The following is a 19,876-nucleotide window of genomic DNA, read 5'->3' on the forward strand; positions in this document are numbered from 1 at the left end:
GCTTTTATGTTCCTAAATATGATGTGCGCAAATGGATATCATACATAGAACAAAAACAAAAAGTTAGTCGTAGTTTCTGAGATGAGAGGAGTGGATACGAATGATCCAGAAAGCGTACGTATCTTTTGAATTCCGCAGTATAATGCAAAACATTTTGTTATTCCACTGTTAGCGTTATTCCACTTTTATCTATTTTTATTTACAAATTAGATAAAACGGAGAACAAGTATTATAAACATGGTCTCAAAAATGTAAGGCAAATTTATATTGAAAACATTGAAAAAATAGCAGCGTTTTGAAAAAAAGTAATTCTAGTTATTTCACTAACAGATAAAACAAATCTCTAGTTCCCAGAAATCACATCAACAAGCAATTATCTACATATAAGCAACTGTTTATTCCGCATTAATTCTATTATAATAATATTACTATTACTATTATATTATTATATTAATTTTGGTTTATATATTCGTAGGAATCAATATATCAGTTTACAATAAGAGCATTCCATATTATTTATCCCAGCAAAACTATAAATTATTTCAGTACTTTGTTGGATTCGCATGTGTAGTGCAATGTAAGTTATAAAAGTAGAAGAATTTTTTGCCATTACGTGTGATACATGTGCATGTTAATGAGTATTTGAAAGACAAGATTTCTCATCTGTGTTTAGCACAAACTAAGAAAATTAAAATCAAATGTAACTGCAAGCTTAGAGACTAATCGAAAATCAAACGCATTGGTTTTCTCTGATTTTGTTTGTCAACGTATATATTTGCAAAAGATTTGATAACGAGGTTAAGTCGAAAAAACAATCAGACACCAAGCGCGAAAAAGAGAACTGTAATATCGGTGTCGTCTCGCACATGCTCCGAAATAGCACGCGGCGGCCTGTCTCCTTCGTATCTTGTGTCTTCGCCGACGAACCCATTATGACGCGTCTTTCATTCATAAATAGGATGGCACTTGTCCGCACGGCAGCCATCTTGACTACGCGATCGCGTGAATATTCGAGTTCGAGCTACATATTGCCGATGAACGTGATTAATTTTATTAAAAATCAGCGTGATATTATTACACTGCGCGTAAACGCCGCTCGTCGCGCCAGATTCGCGATTGTCGCGAACTAAACGGGACGCGCCGGACGGAAGTCGCGGCGAGCGGCGCGGTGGTCGGTACGCAGCACACAGCTGATCAGTGGTCTCGACGGAAGGTAGCTGTACGGTTATGCATGATTCGTTGTTTCTTGGTCGTTTCTCGGTATAGCCCGATCGTACAGAAAAAAAGTGCGCAAGAAAAAAAGAAACAAGAGAGAAATAAACCGAGCAAGACAATCGGACCGGATGGACACTGCTCGTGTCGCGTACGGTGACAGGTGAAAGGCTGAAGCGATAGCAAAGAGAGAGAAAGAGTTCCGGGTAGCAGAAACGACAAATTGCGCGCGGATACATAAATTCTTGACAAGCGACAATTGGAATGTGTGTTCTTGGTGCCTTCCTCTTGTAACGCGCCGACGAGGTGGAAGTGTTGGCGAAAAGTTGGCGGAAGAGAAGGAGAAAGTGTACAACAGCGTCGCAGCAACTCGCACGTCGGACGTTTCCGATGGTTGCCGTCCGGTGAGTTGAAATCGCTTGCTGTTAGACGACTTTGAGCCTAAAAGCGGACGCTTCGATACCAATCGTTTGTAGCAATTGTGTGATGATTAACGTGATGTCACGGACGAACGATAACGTTGACGGCGTCGTTCTAATCGCGTTTCTCGCCGCGTCAACGAGTGCGTGGAGCGCGGATTTTTTCTCGTGGCAATGGGCACTACGCGGCACAAAAATATACCTGCGATGGAATGCACCGGATAGATAGAAGTTGCAACAACAATGCTCCTTTCGTACACTCGGTTCCGTTAATATTTTCTCGCGCCGGTATAAATCAAATATTAAATCTCGCTAATTTGAAACAATTGTGTGGCGCACAATTGAGTCTATGTTTTCAATTTCTGTATTTTCCTTGAGTTGCTCCCTTTCCACTTTTTGATTTCGAGTGTTTTGTTGCAGAGATTATGCCTGTTATATTACGAGAATCTAGAGAGCGCAGATTGTAGCGCACTTGTGTACAAAAGGAGCGACTACACCGAACAAATAGAATTATCTTTTAATATTCGTTAACTCGCAAAAAAATTTTAGAATTTGTAGTTGGCGTCATGTGCCGATCTTGCGTGATGTACTAAAGATAACGTGATATAATAATTTATCATCTCATTTATTCGATTTACCAATTCAACCATCACGTGTGCATCAGGTATACGCGTGTTATAAAAACATAACCTGTTACGAAACAAGCATAAACAAGTGGATTTCTTTCAATGCAGCACATCCTTCTATTGATTATGCACTTATATAGGTTTACTATTTTTGTTTTTTCTTTTTTATACTAGAAAATAGTAAGATTAATATAAAATTGTTTAAGCAATAACAATATAATAGATGGAATATTTATTCCTCAATTTATCCTGCTGTATACAGATGAGAGATGTCATCATGTAGTTGTAAATTTATTTATTTACTTTTTTCGTGAAAGAGAGAGGAAGAGAAATAGATATATTTACTTGTGCAACAATGTAATTTGTATCGCTGCATAAATTTAATATAATTCTGCCGTAAAACAAATGTATCGCGTGCTTATCAGAAGCTCGCAGCCAAACGTTGCGTTTCTCTCTCTATCTCTTGTTGCGTTTATTTAAAATTTATTTAACATTGGAATACATATTAGAGAGAGAGAGAGAGAGCAACGTTTATATAGCTAGCGAGATCAGGTGCTTGTTTTCTACAATTGAGATATCCTCAAGAGCGCTGATTGACACGTCGCCGTCGAAATTTATATACTAGATAGATTCAATTGAAGATAAAGAACTCGCATGTGAGAGAATTTTTCAACACGCAGTATAAACATTGGCGTAAGAATACCGCCGAAATATTCAGCACATGATGAATAAGAATTTCTATTAAAGCTGGAATTTTTATATTCAATGATGTTTTCTAAAACCATATTAATATTAATAATATAAAATAGTAAAAGAAAAATATGTAATTTTCGAGGAACTAGTTGCGCATTTAAGTTACATTCGAGCTGCCTTTTATATAATCTACTAAGTAATTTCTCTAATATTCACAGTTTCTATAAATTCGCAGATTAAGTTATCAGAAAGCCATTTTCAATCAACTTAACTGTCGTACGCTTGTCGTGTTACCGCACTTTGATCTAATCAAATCATTTACATAAACATGCAAAATTTTTAACACATTTCACAAAAATCTTGAGTTCCCCTGACATTAAACCAAATTTTGATTGATCGAAAGAAAACTCCTATACTTAAAAATTAAAAAAATCGATTTTGAAATACGATGCGATTTAAATAACCGTGTTACACCGTATTTTTTTAAAACCCGTATGTGGACGCTTTACGCGTAGTTTTGCAGATTTCTTTCGCCGGAGAGAAAAAGTGTGATATTTTATTTTCAGTATAGGTGGCGTTTATTTTAGCCGCACGGCCGCGACTTATCGTATGCGGCTCTGCTTAACGTTAACGGTGCGTCCATCGTCAATTATTATTCTTGGTTCCTTATTTTCGTCTGGTAGCCGACCGACTTGACGCCCCCGACGTACGTTAAACTCTCTGCGACACGGATTACTTGTTGTCGCATTAGACTTTTACGAGACGAGTCGAGATACGTTGAAGAAGAGAGAAGTGTTTACGAAAAACATTCGCACACCGATCGCCTGTATCAACTTTTGCGTATTTTTTTATATAGAAACATTTTTTTTGAAGACACGTTTTTAGAGTAAAATATAAATGTTTTTTATTATAACCGACTCAACAATTCTAATTACCATTTATCATTAATGTACTAAATGAAAGAGTTTATAATTAATTATCAAGAGAATCGAAGCAACAGGTGTTGGAAACCTTACGCTCTATAATTAAAGGAACACTGAAATCTCATCGTGAAATTCATGCCAATAAAAAGTGATCGTAGGAAATCGCTGGAAAAATCTCTCTTACTTTTTTTCGCGTGAAACAATATACAAAATTGGATAAAAACAATTCTTACTAACATTCTTCTCTCGTGTGTGAGATTATCTTGTCTCGTCTTGACGAGAAAAGCGGTGGATTTTCCACGGCGCGTAAGAATAATGCCGCGTGTAAAAGATAAAAGAGAAGGGTGAGATGCGTGGAAATACCGGGCGGAATCCACCGCTTTTCCTCGTGTTTCTACACGGGGCCAGACGAAAACAGCCGCGGCGTTCGCATATGTGTGTCTCTTGAGTATTTCATGACACAAATATCTTCTCGGCAGCCTGGAATTCCGCTTTTCCTTTTTTGCTTGTCCCGACACGTACGGCGTTTTCGTTCTCTCTACTAAAATCGTTACAGAGGCGTCCTCCCGAACTTTCAACTTCTTTTTTTTTTTTTTTGTATCGATAAGGAACCAAAAGGATAATATTTTCGTGTTCTTTCCCTTGAAATATAATTTTCTTCTTCTTTTTTTTTTTTTTTTTTTTTTTTTTAAATTTTATTTCAATCAATTCAATATTCATCAAGACAAGTAGAACACAAGTAGACACTTCGCTCTACGCCACTGAAAAAGTGTCTTTGGCACAAGTTGAATTGGTTTATCCGGTTGGTTGTGCGCGAGTTTCGCGACCAGGGCCGGAACGAATTCACCCGGCCACCATCTTCGAGTCTGCCTACTTGTATTTATTTGCATTTTACTTATTTATGCGTATAGACTTGTTTTCGAAAATTCGAAGAGGAAAATGAATAACTTGCCAAAGATCGTTACGAGGAAGCATAAGCGCAAGCGAAATCTACAGTAATGATAAATGATCAGAAGCGAGAGATGTGAGAAACGTAAGTTATGAAAAAAAAAATCTAATCAAAAAGGCAAGACGGAATGGTGTTATTTAATATTGCATCAGTTCTCTTGATTAATTCTATATTGTATTTGAATCTATTTTTAATACGAACCTTTTTTTCGTTACTTCAGAGAAGTGAAAAAAAGTACAATTTCTTAAAAATAGCTCTGAAAAGAGGGAAACGAAGTAGTAGTCTATACGGTTGTGCACGAAGCGAAGTACGCTGCGTGCCAATAAACACTTTTCTCCTCTGATTGATGCTTCACTCACCTGACCCGCCGTTTTGCCAGGTGCAGACAGAAGACGGAAGAAAAGGAAGCGGCGGAAAGATTATTAATTCCCACTAGCACTTTATTCCACGCGTGGCCGCGCGCCAAGTGCGAATTCCACGCGGCCGAAACTTTTTCACCTCTCCGAAGTCTTTTCCGATCGAATTGGCATCGCGCGCACCCGTTTGCCAATTGCGAACTTGCGAGGGCAGTTAAATGCATCATTAGTCTGAAAGCACATTTTGGATTAAATCAAAATGGAAGTCGACGGTAATTTATGGAGAAAAATAGTTGTTTTTTTTATTTTTTTATTTTTTTTTAAATCAAATCTTATTTTAACTATATTATTTTGTCATCATTAACATTATGAGCAATATTTGATTACTTAAGAACAACATTATGAGCAATATTTGATTATTTGAGAAATATTGTATTTTAAATTTTGTTTTTAATATTTTGTATATATACTTTACAAATAAAAAATAAGTGTTTTTAAACATTTCTTATTATATGTTGTAATTCAATATTTATGTGTAGCGTACTTTTTCAATATTTATGTGTAGTGTACTTTTTTCTAATTAGAAAGATTACTTATTATAGTCTCATTGGATACTCATTCTTTTTCTATAATATTTTTGATACAAAATAGAAAAATAATAAAAAAATAATTATATATAATGATTGATCATTATAGAAAATTGTGAGTATCTCGTATGAGTATTTCGAAAAAAACAGCTTTTCTTGTAAATTAAATTATCCGCGAAATTTCGTCACATATTGGCGGGAACGAGCGCGTGGCAATGTTCTTCAGTGCCGGCTAATTATGTGGCATTCTTACGTGGCACGCTGCACAGGTGTCCACCGCCTTTCTTACTGCCAATTCCGCAATGTAACGGGTGTCTCGAAGTGATCGATCCGCGCGTGGGTAGATTTTGGCAATTTTTGATGAGAAAAGTCCTGATGATTCATTCTCGTGCGTAAGCACACACATTTAGAGTTTTCTTCAATTTGCTGTGTTTTAGTTTAATTCTTTGCAGAAGGTAAAAAGAATTCAATAACAAAGTATATCACAAATAAACACGACATTGTTTTATTTATATAATTAAAATCTCACTTCGAGATTTATTACATATATCTATATTTTTTAAGACCAACGATTAGATTAAATTTTGAATTTGACAGCAATGTAAATGCTTGCATGCAATGCATGAGAAATGAAAGACTTCTTCTTTTGAAAGACAAGGACTTTTCGTCGATCACTGTGTAGAAATTAAGAAACGAATTAAGAAACTAAACTTACTTTAGCTGTTATCTTCTTGAAAAAAAAATAGGTCGAGGTTTTTAATAAATATACAATAAAATGTACCATTCCCTTGTCTCTTTCCCGCTTGACCTGGAAGGAGAGAGGAAAGATTCAAGTTGCGAGAGCAATGCATTACATCTGCCGAACTTTAACGCGAGATAGAGAAAAATAATATAGGTATATGTAGGTGTGCGATCGTACGTGCGTACAAGTTTTGCGCGTTTCTTGGTTGCCAGGTTCCACGATTTCTCTCTTCTTTTCATTCTGTTTCTCTCCCTGTCATTGTGTTATACGTGTCATCGAAGTCATTGGAAGTTCATTGCGCATTTTTGCACTCTCATCTACTTTCCACTTGCGCAACGAGTCGCCATCGTTCGAGATCTCGCTTCGCGTCCGACGAAGAACGTCGTTTGATCTGGATGTGACCCAACTCGCTTTATCCAATGAATTACAAAATATCCAAGTTTTTGGAAAAGCTTCCGGATCGCGCGCGCTTGTTATTACTCAAACGCGCTTTTAATTCCTCTCGGTCATCTTTTTGTTATATCGCGTTATCGCGACTTTTCGTATGTGATCATTTTACGAGAAACGATTTGAAACGGACATGTCTGTCGTAGCGTGAATTAAAGGGGTACCGGCAGAAGAGATTAGCGGTCATTCTTTCGCGTATATTCTTTCCGGTTGGACAGACCACGAATTGTGTAAACGATAAATCTATGTGGCACTCGCAGGTAGGCCCTGCCAGGAGGATGGGGCCCCACGATGGGGGAGTGTCACTGCTCTAACATCACTATCATGCAGCTGTTCCACGAGCTGAAGCAGCAGTTCCCCGCGCTCCCTGATCACGTCGTCTCCCAGTGCATCGCCCAGGTATACAGGTGGCCTTTGTCCGTCTCAGGAGTGTGTTTCCCGCCCTCTCATTAAATCTCTACGAAGACACGATCCAAAACTCTCTAGAGACTCGTTAGACTAACTAGTCGTCGTCTGCCTGCAATTGCCGCAATAACGATTAACCTAATTCTGTCATGATACGAGTTTAAATTGACAGTCTTCTCTCCTCGCCTATTGTCATGCATCGCTGAACCCATACCAATATTGCACGAGCGTGGAACCTGTGTGTACCTGTTGTTTAAGTATAGTTGTAGCCTGTTCTGGAACCTCCGGATATAGAAATGTCGAAAAAAAAAAAAATGAAAATTCAGAACTTATTTTGTACCAGAATTTTCAATGTCAATAAAAATTTTAAAAGAGATGTAATTATCCGATGGTTCTGGAACACACATTATGTATATGAATTGTTTTTCCGATGTGTAACAATATTGACGGATAGGAGAAATCGCACGGCGAGTAATTTATACAAGCGAGCGCATTTCTCTACGAAAGAAACGCGGAAATCTCGAGCATCTCCGGAAAAATCAGCGTCGGAAAAAAAACGACGGCTGTTGATCCAGGTACATGTGCGTTGCAGAACAGTCACGACCGGGAGATATGCGCGAGAAGCCTGCGGGCCACTCAGGACTCCCGTCCGTCGCCGGGCGCATTTCCGCCACCTGCGCCTTGCATCGGGATGCAGCAACCACCACCATCGTATCAACAACGAGAGCAACAGCACGCGTTGCAGCGTTGTTGCGCAATGAACCAACAGCCGCAGCTGCTTTGCAACCAACGCGTTGCTGCCGCGAGCAATGTCGCTGCGGCGAGTCGTCCTCACCGACCGGCGTCGCTGGACATTGGAATGACGCGACGTTGTCCAACGATAAATTGCACCCGCGCCGCCGTTACCGTCGCCGCGACCCCAGCGAGCGGCGTCGTTACTCCTTCGTCCGCGCCAGCTGTCTGCACGTCAAGCGCTTTCTTCGACGACGCTTACATCGGCAACAGCAACAGCAGCAACGCGACATCCGGTTTCGAGCTCAACGTCAACGTCGCTTGCAGCCCCGCCGGCAATCGCGGTACGGAAGACGGAAGACGTGCGCCCGAATTTAATGCTGCGCTCTTGCATACTTAACGCCGAGAAAAAATTTTAAATTGTTGAAAATAACAACAATAATAATAATATAAAACAAAACAAGATTCCCAAACAAATTTAAATTTTTGCGATTTAAAATTGCGCAAAGTAAATAATATAAGACTAGAGGCGTTAAATATGCGACACGATGAAGCAGCATGTACTCGAAAAGTAGATAACGATGGTATCGAGTCAAAAGGGATCATGATGCGTAATGAAAATATTTGTGTCTCATGATAGCCGTAGAAGGAGATAGGGTATCTACACATCAAGAATTATACAGCGGGAGTAAATTTGTTTCGGCAATACAACGCATATCTTCTTACAAAGCCATATACGTTGCGACGTACACTTGGTTGTTATTACTGCGACTAAATAGCAGAGATAATAATTTTCATTAATCGCACCCTCGGTAAACCACGTCTTCGAGAATACAATTCCGAAGTTACTACAGATAGATTATTAGTTGAAGAGTAAAAATTACCAGTCGACTTCTTTTGATTTTAACCATCGCTTTCACAATTAAACGTATAAAATTATACTGGCAGAGAATTAAGATAACTGATGTTTAACTGTAACGCGCGTTAACGTCAACAGATTTTCGAACAGTACCAACAATCGGTGCCTGTAAACGAAGCGACCTTGTCGTCGTGCCACGACCTCATTATGCCGAACCGCTGTTAGCCATCGGAAAACCCACCGGAGCGCAGATCGATCACACGCGAAGTTACACCTCGGTAAGTCTGACTCTCAGACCGCCGTCGTCCGAGCCGCAACCGCCGATCGATATCAGGTCGGAAGGATCGAGTCTGACTTATTCGACCTCGTCCTTGGATCCGCGCGGCTTCCAGAGCCGTTTGCAGATCAGCATAGGGCCCGGTAACGTCGGTAGCATAGCAGCTGCAAGGATCAGACCACCGATGACCAACCTATTGCCAACTCAAACCAGTCCGCAACGGCCACCTGGTATGTTTTTCGATTTAAAATAAAAATCGAGATTAAATTTAAAAATTTTATTGCAGAGAAGAAAATTTATTTATTTATAGATAAGGCGCGCGCGCGCGACGGTACAAAAATTATTCAATATTTTCGTAAAGATTACTATGATCTATATTTTGTGAAGAGTTTTAAAATATCTTCAAATAAATGTTTGTTCGACTAATTTTAACTTCAACTTTAAGATTTTCGTCGGAGAATCTATTACTAAAATTAACGACTGAGCGTGTTCAAATAGCGTCTTTTTCCATCAGGACTTCCACCAGGACCGCCGAGCCAATTGCCAAGACCTACGACGACGATGAGCGCACCGACGACACCTTCCGTACCGCCGACAACGAACATCGTCCCAACGTGCAGTCTCCCGACGACGCCTTCCGGTCTCGCTAAGAGCAACACGCCTCCCTCCAGCTCGGTTGGCGAACAGACCGCTTCCGATCAGAACCGATCGCCGTTGAGCCAAGGTACATGGTCGAGTTACATGTAAGAGAAAGAGAGAGCTATGAGCGCACGCGCACTTTTACAAGTCCCACCCTGATAACGTTGCAGAATTGCACGCGCACGTGTATATTTACCTGGAAGTCACTCGGTCGCACGTACTACGCCCACGCGTGCAACGCCGAGAACGATATTTACGCATTCCTGACCCCACGCTTCGGGCTATACATAGCCGCACGCCGTCGCGGTTACAAACTACGCGGACCACCTGATCCGGTTTTTCTGACCGCGAGAATCCACGGCGCGTTTATTGACGCGTTTCCTGAACACCGTTACATTAAACAATATACATACCGTGCTTCTCTTTTTTTCATGACCATAAAACATAAAATTGTAAATATGTAATCTTTGCGAAGAACGTAGCGTTTTTTTCTTGTCAGAGATGAAACGGCCGATGTGTGAGAGCACTTTATATCTGGTCGATGTTAATGTTGATTGATAAAAAACCCGTACCACAAGGCAAGGCGTCTCTATACATATAATATGATAAAATTAACGAATCGACGGACAATGTCATCATTCAAGAGCATTACTCGCAACGGAATAGAATTAGAAAGCCGTAAACTTTGCGGTTTTTCTGAGACCTGGCTTTTTCTCATGCACAGCACGTCGATTGAAATTGTCGTTGGAATTTTTAGTGGCGGAGCACCAAAGGAAGCTGGTCGCGGAGCAACTGGCTAGAAAGGAGAGACTCGCCAGGGAGTTAAAAGCCGAGAAGGGACGACTCGAAGCGATAAAGAAAGAAGTGCAGGCGCTTTCTCGACCAAAGAATCTTTATTCTCCTGAAGTACGTTTTATAATCGCGAAGAAACACAATATCCTGCTCCTAACACGTATATCTTCATCATTGCGTAATTTTACAGGAACAAAGAAAAAAGCTGAAGAGTGAAATATATATGCTGCAAGTTGAGTGCGAGAGGCTTGCCGTTGAGGTGGATCAATGGTCGGACCGACCAGGTATCTTTTTTCTAGATATTTTAGTTTTTTAAGTAATTTATTTTCCGCTTGTGATGTCATAAAGTATTAGCAGCCAGTCGTTGAAGCAGCCGTCGTGCTTTTAGTACCACTAGGCGAGACCAACGAGGAATTTTATCAAGGCATTTATACCGAACAGTCGTTGTCGACAAGACCGCTGAATCCGCAACCGCCACCCTTGCCGAGTCGGCCGCCAGCGTGGCGAACGGATCAGCCAACAACGAGCGACAACAACCAGGAGGAGCGAGACGGGCCGTCGTGGGTCTGTACCATGTGCACTTTTGACAATCATCCGTTGATGAACAAGTGCGAAGAATGTGACATGCCGAGACTGTTGAATTCTGGTGGCACAGGTACAACCGGATCGTCAGCACCGATACCGTCGTCTTCGTCTTCGACAACGGCGGCGGCACCGATGTTGAATTGTGTGTCGAATCTTCTCTCGTCATGAATGCAGCGTGGACTTTTTTCCAGTCATCTGGAATATAACTGCTTGTGCCTGATTGCATGCTGTAACTGACTTGTGATATCCCGGGAAACAATTACAACTCAACGATTTGTGAATTTTAATCAATCGGACAGTTGACGTCACTTTGATGCGAACAATGAATACGATATTTTGTTCTACCTTATACTGCTAAGAAACTTAACCGAGTGTGTGAGAGTGTTAAACTGTTACAGAAAATAATGTACTTAATTATTATTATAATCGTATTGTTAGTGTAACCGAAAACAGAGCTTGGAAAGTTTTGTTTTCACACTTGTTGAAAATGCGTGTGCAGTTGTTGATTTTAATATATTGCATAACACATTAATGTTCTGTTTATGTGTTATAGTTCTGTTCATATATGTACGTTACTATGCTCGTTAAAATTTTTGATAACGCTTATTTCATAAAAGTTGTAATCAAAGGTAAGAAAAGACAAATATTTTATGTTTTAATAGAATTATAGTTTTAATTTTTAAATAATTTACTTAATTTTTCAACAATATCCTGCATTTGATTCTTTTTGTTTGTAGGTGAAACACAAGATATACATATACGAGTAACGCATCATCATAATTTTTCGCCAAGACGTGAGTATACTTTATGTTTATTTACATGAGATTATTATACAGATCAAGAAATTTCTTGATATTTTGTTGTTGATTATGAAAGCACATTATTTTTTCAGATACAGTACACAGTTGGGTTGTATGACGTGAACTGAACTAGAAATTTTTTAAGAGAACTGTACGCACGCACACACACACACACACACACATACACAAAATTTAAATTAAATAAAGAAAGATTGTGTTGTAGAAATTATAGGCAACTGTAATGAAACACATTAATGTAACAATCTACTTTTTTATTTGCGATTGGTGTATGCACTTAATTAGAGTTGTTAAAACTAAGTCGCTGCGAAGCCTGTTTTTTTTTTTTTTTTTTAGCAAATACCGTGTCTAATCAGATTTTCTAGCGCGATTGATCTTTTTTCGACGAAATTTCGACATTTAGTTTCACATACAACAACAATAGATACATAATTGATAATAGTTTCGTGAAAGATATATTTGATTAACTACTACAAAAACTTCAAATTTACTTGTATAAAAATTAGTATAATACAAAAGTGTTGTAATAATTACAGCGACACTCTCATTATATAGCTGTACCTCTTTCCAAGTTGAGCTTTGTCTCACGAGTGTATTCGCCGTAGAATCTCTCCAATTTCTGATTAAACCTAGCATTACGCTCATTAATGTAGTCGATGTCGGCGTCGTCATTATGCATTCTGCGTCTACTGTACTTCTCCCTCTTTACAACTCTGTGGACAGAAGGTAAGTACATTGTGAATCATTGAAAATCAGCACAGTATTGTGTCACAAGTTTTAACATAACTTACTGTTTCTCCAGATCTGTAACCATTTTGTCTATTGCATCCTTTTTGTCTTCATGCAAGCCGTGAAGTATTGTGTTTCGATCTCCGTAAAAGGCAGGTCCTAATTTCTGTTTTGCTTCCTCGTACGATTCCATATTTGGTTTAATGTTTTTCACTAAACGGTTGTATGAACGTATCGCTGCTTGTTCGTAATCAGAAAAACCCGGATCTGGATTTTGTTTGCTTTTCTTTTTCCTGGCTATTTTTTCCGCTTCTGTGGCGTCAATATTCAGTAACTTCTTCCGATCATAATCTTCACCCTGAACAAAACACAAGTTAAATAACAAATAATTTAGTGTATTTAAATTACAAAGTGTAATGAATCTTTATACCTTAGCTTCTGCTTCTTTTCTAGCAGCTTCATCCTGCATTATCCACTCAGCCTGTCTCTTGCGAGATTCCCAATTGGAAGGCAATTTATTCCTTTTATCCTCCTCCACGACTTCCTTGTGATTTTGCATTCTGGCTTCATTCTGTGAGAATGTAATATAGAATGTGTTTTTGATTGCTCAAATTTCGAAACAATAAGATTATAAAATTTTACAAAAAAATGTTTCTCACAAGTTAACTTAGGTTAGTTGCAAAACCTTACTCTTTTAACATGAAGATCTCTGAGTCGTTTCATTCTTTCTTCATATTTTGTCTTGATGGATTGCGCAGACGACGTGCTCGATGCAGCGTCATCCATCTTGAATAAAATATGTTTTTTCAATAAACTTACGATCACACTCTACCGTACACTCTTTACATTATTTATTTATCACGCACTAAAGAGCAAACAAAATGGTAGAAGTACACATTCCAAAAACGCCATCTATAGCTATGCAAAACTACATATATAGCAAAAGTTCTGTACTGACAAATTTGATGCACATAATTGTATACACACACACATGTATATATACGTACATATTGTCGATAAAAATATTGTTTTATCTGCCATCTGTTGATAAAGTCAACTTCTTAATCGATCACTATTTTTTTACCGTTTAAGCTTATTGAATGCGATCTTCATCACATTATCGACGTGATCACAATTACTGGCATTTTTGATACAGATCGCTCCGGTTGCAGTGGTTACATCTTTCGGCCTTCGGTGAATCTCCATTCGTCGATGTTTACAAAACGTTCACTTTGTAGGTACAAGTTGTGTGTGTGATCCAAGCGCTGATCAACCACATATACATAACTTTGTATTGTCAGTTTACCCCTCACTCACAAGATCGTGAAGTGAGATGCGATTTGTTGCGCACGGTAGCGACTATTTCCCCTTCTCCCTTTCACCTCACTTCATTCTCTCCCTCCATATCCTCTTTCCTCTCTCTTCATTTTCTCTCTCTCTCTCTCTCTTTACTCTGCTCTACTTTATTCTACTTTCTGCAGGTGTTTTGGGATTCATATGAGTAGGGTGCGGACGTATACGAGTGTAACGCGGTATACATGTGGAGGATAGTGCACTGCGGGGGACGGAACGAGATCAGCTGGATAAAGCCGTGCGAGCAAGAGGAGCGAACGGCCGAAAGGCGCGCGCGCGCGCGTGCGACGTCACGTCGTGCGAGAGGGCTGAGCTTGGCGACGCGCGAAGTGAGAGCGAACGGCGTGCGTGAGGTGGCCGAAGTAAAGCGCGGCAATGGAGACCCTCGAATCGAGCCGCGTGTGCCGCCTCTGCGGCCAGCAGTCTGGTATTTCCATCAATATCTTTGACAAGAAAGAGAACCATGTCAGGAAAATCAACGCCGTGCTGCCCATCATGGTATGTTGCACCGCCTCTCTGTGTGTGCTTGCGTCTCTCCTCTCTCCTCTCTCTCTCTCTCTGAATTGCTGCTTGGTTCCGTTCGAACATTCGCTCGTACCTTGGCACCTCCTCTTAGTACCTTCTCTTCCCCTCCCTGTCTCTTTTCTATTCTTCACTTTCGTGATTCTCCCTTTAGGGGTACGCGTGACTCGTGTACCTGCTGATGTGCCTATGTGCATGTATCTTCGTCGCCCTTGCACAACGGCGCAATCACTTGTTAGGTTCACCCTTCTGATCAACTTGCAGCGTAACACAGTTCGGACCATTTATTATCCGTGCTTTCTTTCGAATTCTACTTTTTGTTTATGTTCTATCCTTTGATTCCCAAACATCGTTTTCTATTAGGAAATGTATACCTTAATATGCGCATATACAATGGCGAGAAGGATTACAAGTTTTTTCATTTACTAACTTGGTCGATTTGTAGAACGAAGCCACACGAATTTCGGCGAGAGACGCTGCGTGCTTTCTCGTACAAACGGGGTACGTCTCATCGTAGTCCTTGCGACAAAGATGTGGCGCGAAATAGTGATTTTTTTTTTTTTTTTTGAAAAAGAATTTACGACTGGCAAATTATCGATTTGCAAAAGTGAGGTTAATGTCGCATTGGCGCGCAACGCGCACAAAGAGCAAAACATCAATAGCTTATTACTATGTATCGCGTAATTCGAAAGAGACTTAGAATGATTTCATCGATTATCTTTTGCGCTTAATCTCTGGAGTGAGCGGTGAGCATAGGACGTTTTGCACTACACGTCTTCGTAGCATTGAGTGTAGTGGTTTTTCGAAAATTCTAACTGCATTTACTTGCATTTTTTAATTCTTAGTGTTTTTTCTATTCTGTCTTAAAAACTTCATATTATTTTTATATATTTTAACCTCTTTTGATATTAGAAAATATAAAAACATAAGGGAGTATTAAAAGAGTAAATTTTTCAGAATAGGAAAATATACTTTATTCTTTATGTTAAGTAAAATTATGCTAGTTAAAGAAAAGAAAAAGTTTTACGTCTTTTTAGAAGTGTATTTTACAAAAGTGATGTTTTAAACAATATTAAATATATAAGTTTTTAGTCTCTTGAAAATATAGTTCAAATCCAGAAAATTTTTCAAAATCGTTTTTATTCTCTTTCAATGTCGTAGATAACATTGTTTTCAAAAGTGGCTCATCGAGACGTTTTCGAGATAAAGATATCTTTGAGTTTGTCAGATGATTTGACATTTCGTTCTAGATTTTACGTATATTGCAAGAAAAAAAGATTAACGTATCAAAGTTGCGATTAAAGGTCAATTTCTACTTAGAATTTTGCACAACACATAATTGCCAGACTTTGTCAACACTTGTTTGATTACGCATATTTGATAAGAAAAAATTTAACTGTATTATGGAATAAAGTAAAATAAAATTTGTTTCCAAGAATTAAATTGTAATGAAATATAGTATAAAATATAGTATAAAAAGGTAAATTTATATCGAGAATCTTTCTTGAATTATGTAATGTTTTGAGGCTCCGTTTTGCAAGTAGTTAGCATCTAATTATGAAACTGTCAATGTTACAATGTTAATGAACGGAAGTTTCCGTTCCTGCATCATCACATTCACACATAAACGCACATCCATTTCCAACGACAACACGCTCACTCGATTATGCCGTTTCTTTTTCCGAATTTTAGAAGTAGTTAGAATTTGTTTCAAAAGTAATATCTGCCTAACAACTAACATCACATAGTTGAATAATAATTTAATCTTTTGTAAGTTTCATATAGTAAAACAATTTAAAAAAATAAAGATGTTGAGATAAATAATCTGAATTTACTTAGACCATGGACTTTGAAATTTCTCAAACTTACAAAATCAAATTTTCATAAAACTCACATCACAGCTACAACACAAATGTGGCATCGCATTCTCTGATTGATTCTCCAAGAATTCACATATCATAAAGAATGTTCTTATTTTATATATTCAACTGGGTCCTTCAGGTGCACGAAATGGACTTACTGCCGAAGCAGATGTGTCATCGATGTAGCTACAAGTTGGAGGAGTTCCATAAGTTTTATATAGACTGTCTGAAGACGGATGCGGCACTCAAGAGTCAACTTTCGTGGATGCGTAAGGATCGCGACAAGGAAAAAGTTGGCGTGCCGATGGTGCACATCGAAAACATGAAGATCAAGACGGAACCGCTTGACTACGACGTATACGAGCTCGAACCTTTGGTGGAGAACATCGAGTACATCAACTCGATGGCGTTTCCGGCCGGCAACATTCACAATGGACACACACTGACGTATACGGCATTCCCGCGCTGCCAATGTTGCTGTGATAAGAAGGACCAAAGCAAATCTCAGAGAACCGCAGCGCAACTCCGGCGGGATTATGAAGAATCTAAACAAGGAAGAATGACGGACGACTTACGGAAAAAGAGTTTTGTTTCGCAGGAATCGAGTGCTGCCAGAATAAGAAGGCCGATAAAAAGGAAAGCGGAGTTCTTAGATTGCCCACGAAGTCACCAGTCGCGCATTGACGAGAACGTGCAAGACCGCTTGACGGTTACTACAAACACCAAGAATAATGTCTCGTCCTTTGAAACGCGAAACTGTTCTCGTAGCAGGTTTAACAAAGCAGTTTCTGAAAACCAGACAGCTTCCACGAGCACAACAGTACGAAATTTGAGACCCCGAAAAAATCTGAACTTCTTGTCAAGTAAGAAGAAAAGCGTGAGCGATAAGTCGAGATCGTCGGTAACGGCAAAGCCAAACACACTCAAGCCAAAAAAAACGATTACATCGGACTACGAACCAATGCGACATATTAAGGTAGAACCAATGAACGAATACGAAAAGCGCAACTTACGACCGAGAAGAAACGTTGTGGATTATAAAGAGTCGAGATTTGATCGCGTCAAAAGGCGCAAAGTTGACGATACGGAATCGAAATTACAATTGAAGAACGAGAACATATCTAATGCAATGAAAGTTACGATAAAACAAGAAAGTCCGGATTTGGAAGGTACCGTGTCTTCGAGCGAAACGTTTAAGGTAGCGACATCGTCATCACGGAATAAATACCGAGATATCACTCCTTTAACTCCGCGGATCAAACTCAGTAACAATCTACGAAATGCAGTAATGGATTATCTCAAACTGGTCGAACAGAAAACGCTGTCCAACATCGTCAACAATAATCTAACAAAAACGAAGAAGAAAAATAATCGGTTTCCTGCAGCAAACTGTACGCCGAAGAGTCTGAGGAGTCAAAATACCCACTTGCGAAACGGTAAAGTAAGGGGAAACAATTATGCGGAGTGGTCGGAGAAGAAGCTGCAAACGAAGAGACTGATGGATGTGGTTAACAACGATGTGAAGAAGATACGAGAGTCGGCGATGCTGAAGCTGGCCGAGAGTATCAAACACTACTGCGAGAAGTGCAACGTCACCTTCTTGAATAAAGAAGTGTTCAATCTGCACGCATGCTACTACTAGTGAGATCACGATCGAGAATTTTCTTGCTACAGAAAGATTTACGAATCATTGTCTATAAGATATCTACGGGATTAAGACAGCCTCTGTGAAATATTTCGACTACGTACAATATGTTCAAAGACCATTTGAAATGTTAGAACGTGTTTCTTGCAATGCAACATAAGTTAAATTCTTTACTTAAATTTTTATTATTGCAAAAATAGGCATATATATTTGTGTCAGCGGATTGCATCGGTAATTTCTGATCATCAGATATCTTACTCTCAAGGTTAAAAAAATGCAGTTCGGAATATTTCGAAGATAAGAAAATAATAGATGTTTATATGTGCCTATCTGTAAAAAATTTAATCAAATTTTATTTTAGTTTTCTCGCGCAACATATATTGAATTAATAATTAATCTTTTTTTTTTTTTTTTTTTTTTACAGATGGCAAAATGTGAATTTTATGAAAATTAATGAATGCATGGTTAAAACGGGTTTATGTACATACTGTACATCGTTTGTGTATGATATCGCATCGTTATTATCTTCATTATTATATTGTTAACGGCATAATAACAACATCTTGTTTAGTAACGCATTTAATGTGCGCTAAACTTTGATAATTGTTGCAAATTGTTGCAATGTGTTTCAGATTTTATGTAGAAATTCACAAGTCGCCTTTAAAAACCTTCGTGATATCAAGCCATTACCGATCACTTATTACTAACGAGAGAAATTTCTGGCTTGCGGACAAATCTTGTCAATTGTTTTTGCTAGGCACGAAATACTCTCCTTTGATATTGCGAGGTTCAAAAGAAAAAATATATGAATATAGATAGACAAATCTATTTTATAAACGATGAAGAGATACACACATACGTGTCAATATTTGAATGATAAGACTATGTGATATGTGTATGAAAATAACGACTGATTATTTTGAGAAAACGCAAGTAAAACAACAAAATAATTGAAAATTACTCCTTTTACGCTTTACTTCAGAATTTTATATACTAGTATAATAAGGAATATATGTTGAATATATGTTGATTGCTCTATTCTCTGTATATTTAAAGAAATTATAGTACGTTGTTTAAAAAGTTCAGAAACACATGAAATATATATATTTCTTTATAATTGTTTAACATTAAAGTTTATTAATTAGCAAATATAATTTAATAAACATATAAATTTGTTACAAATAAGTACATTCTCTATTTTCGACACACAATTGTTACATTGTTAAATATATAAATTAACTAATACTGTACTTTTTATATTTTAGACTGTCGAAATCTTGGAAAAACCTGAAAATTCGGAAAAAATTTATTGATAATTGTTTTTATTTAGAAAAATTAAAAAAATTCTCAGGGAAAAGTTTATTAAATTTTTAAAACGCGATAAAAGTTGCATTTCCGAAAAGTCAGATTATATAATTTTTTTGACTAATCTACAAAATTGGTTCTTTTCTCATTTTCTTACTAATTTTACACTAAAAATAAAATCTTACTTAGATTTATTTTAAAATTAATTTTAATAATATTTTAATGTGCCTAGAAAGTGAAACAAATATCTTAAAAATCGAAACCTTTTCAGGAATGTTTTTCCAAGATTAAATAGAGTTAAATTAGAGGTTAAGTATAGTATCAAATTATATTTTTTGTAAGTAAAATTTTATCCACAGTTAATTTTGTTAATATTAACTGCATATAAATATGCAGTTT

The 19,876-nt window shown here is 38.1% G+C and overlaps 3 protein-coding genes across 7 annotated transcripts; 2 read left to right on the plus strand and 1 right to left on the minus strand.

The window, feature by feature from the left end:
- The first annotated feature begins 1,160 nt into the window (after nucleotides 1–1,160).
- LOC109853511 (TGF-beta-activated kinase 1 and MAP3K7-binding protein 2) lies at nucleotides 1,161–12,276 on the plus strand. 4 transcript variants are annotated; one of them, XR_002250122.1, is made up of 10 exons: nucleotides 1,161–1,616; nucleotides 7,215–7,353; nucleotides 7,952–8,435; nucleotides 9,089–9,457; nucleotides 9,742–9,951; nucleotides 10,624–10,772; nucleotides 10,849–10,942; nucleotides 11,047–11,872; nucleotides 11,981–12,037; nucleotides 12,136–12,153. XR_002250122.1 is itself a non-coding variant. In XM_020425717.1 (10 exons), exons 2-10 carry the CDS (start codon nucleotides 7,246–7,248, stop codon nucleotides 12,164–12,166), a joined length of 1,785 nt encoding a protein of 594 aa, XP_020281306.1. In that variant the 5' UTR covers nucleotides 1,161–1,616; nucleotides 7,215–7,245; the 3' UTR covers nucleotides 12,167–12,276. The 4 variants fall into 4 exon arrangements, 3 of the variants coding, with proteins under 3 accessions (XP_020281306.1, XP_020281308.1, XP_020281309.1); XM_020425717.1 differs by having other exon boundaries at nucleotides 11,047–11,313; nucleotides 12,120–12,276; XM_020425719.1 differs by having other exon boundaries at nucleotides 11,047–11,313; nucleotides 12,136–12,276.
- Nucleotides 12,277–12,377: 101 nt separating this feature from the next.
- On the minus strand, nucleotides 12,378–13,887 carry LOC109853512 (pre-mRNA-splicing factor Syf2). Of its 2 annotated transcripts, XM_020425722.1 has the most exons (5): nucleotides 13,798–13,887; nucleotides 13,481–13,576; nucleotides 13,221–13,361; nucleotides 12,853–13,148; nucleotides 12,378–12,774 (listed from the first exon to the last, which is right to left on the minus strand). In XM_020425722.1, exons 2-5 carry the CDS (start codon nucleotides 13,574–13,576, stop codon nucleotides 12,609–12,611), a joined length of 699 nt encoding a protein of 232 aa, XP_020281311.1. In that variant the 5' UTR covers nucleotides 13,798–13,887; the 3' UTR covers nucleotides 12,378–12,608. The 2 variants fall into 2 exon arrangements, with proteins under 2 accessions (XP_020281311.1, XP_020281310.1); XM_020425721.1 differs by lacking the exon at nucleotides 13,798–13,887 and having other exon boundaries at nucleotides 13,481–13,776.
- Nucleotides 13,888–14,457: 570 nt separating this feature from the next.
- On the plus strand, nucleotides 14,458–18,540 carry LOC109853549. Its single transcript, XM_020425774.1, has 2 exons — nucleotides 14,458–14,641; nucleotides 16,667–18,540. The coding sequence occupies exons 1-2, from the start codon at nucleotides 14,519–14,521 to the stop codon at nucleotides 18,167–18,169; spliced, it is 1,626 nt and encodes a 541-aa protein (XP_020281363.1). The 5' UTR covers nucleotides 14,458–14,518; the 3' UTR covers nucleotides 18,170–18,540.
- Nucleotides 18,541–19,876: the final 1,336 nt, after the last annotated feature.

Source organism: Pseudomyrmex gracilis, unplaced genomic scaffold, assembly GCF_002006095.1.
Source record: "Pseudomyrmex gracilis isolate BER0280 unplaced genomic scaffold, ASM200609v1 scaffold_50, whole genome shotgun sequence".
Lineage (NCBI taxonomy): Eukaryota > Metazoa > Arthropoda > Insecta > Hymenoptera > Formicidae > Pseudomyrmex > Pseudomyrmex gracilis.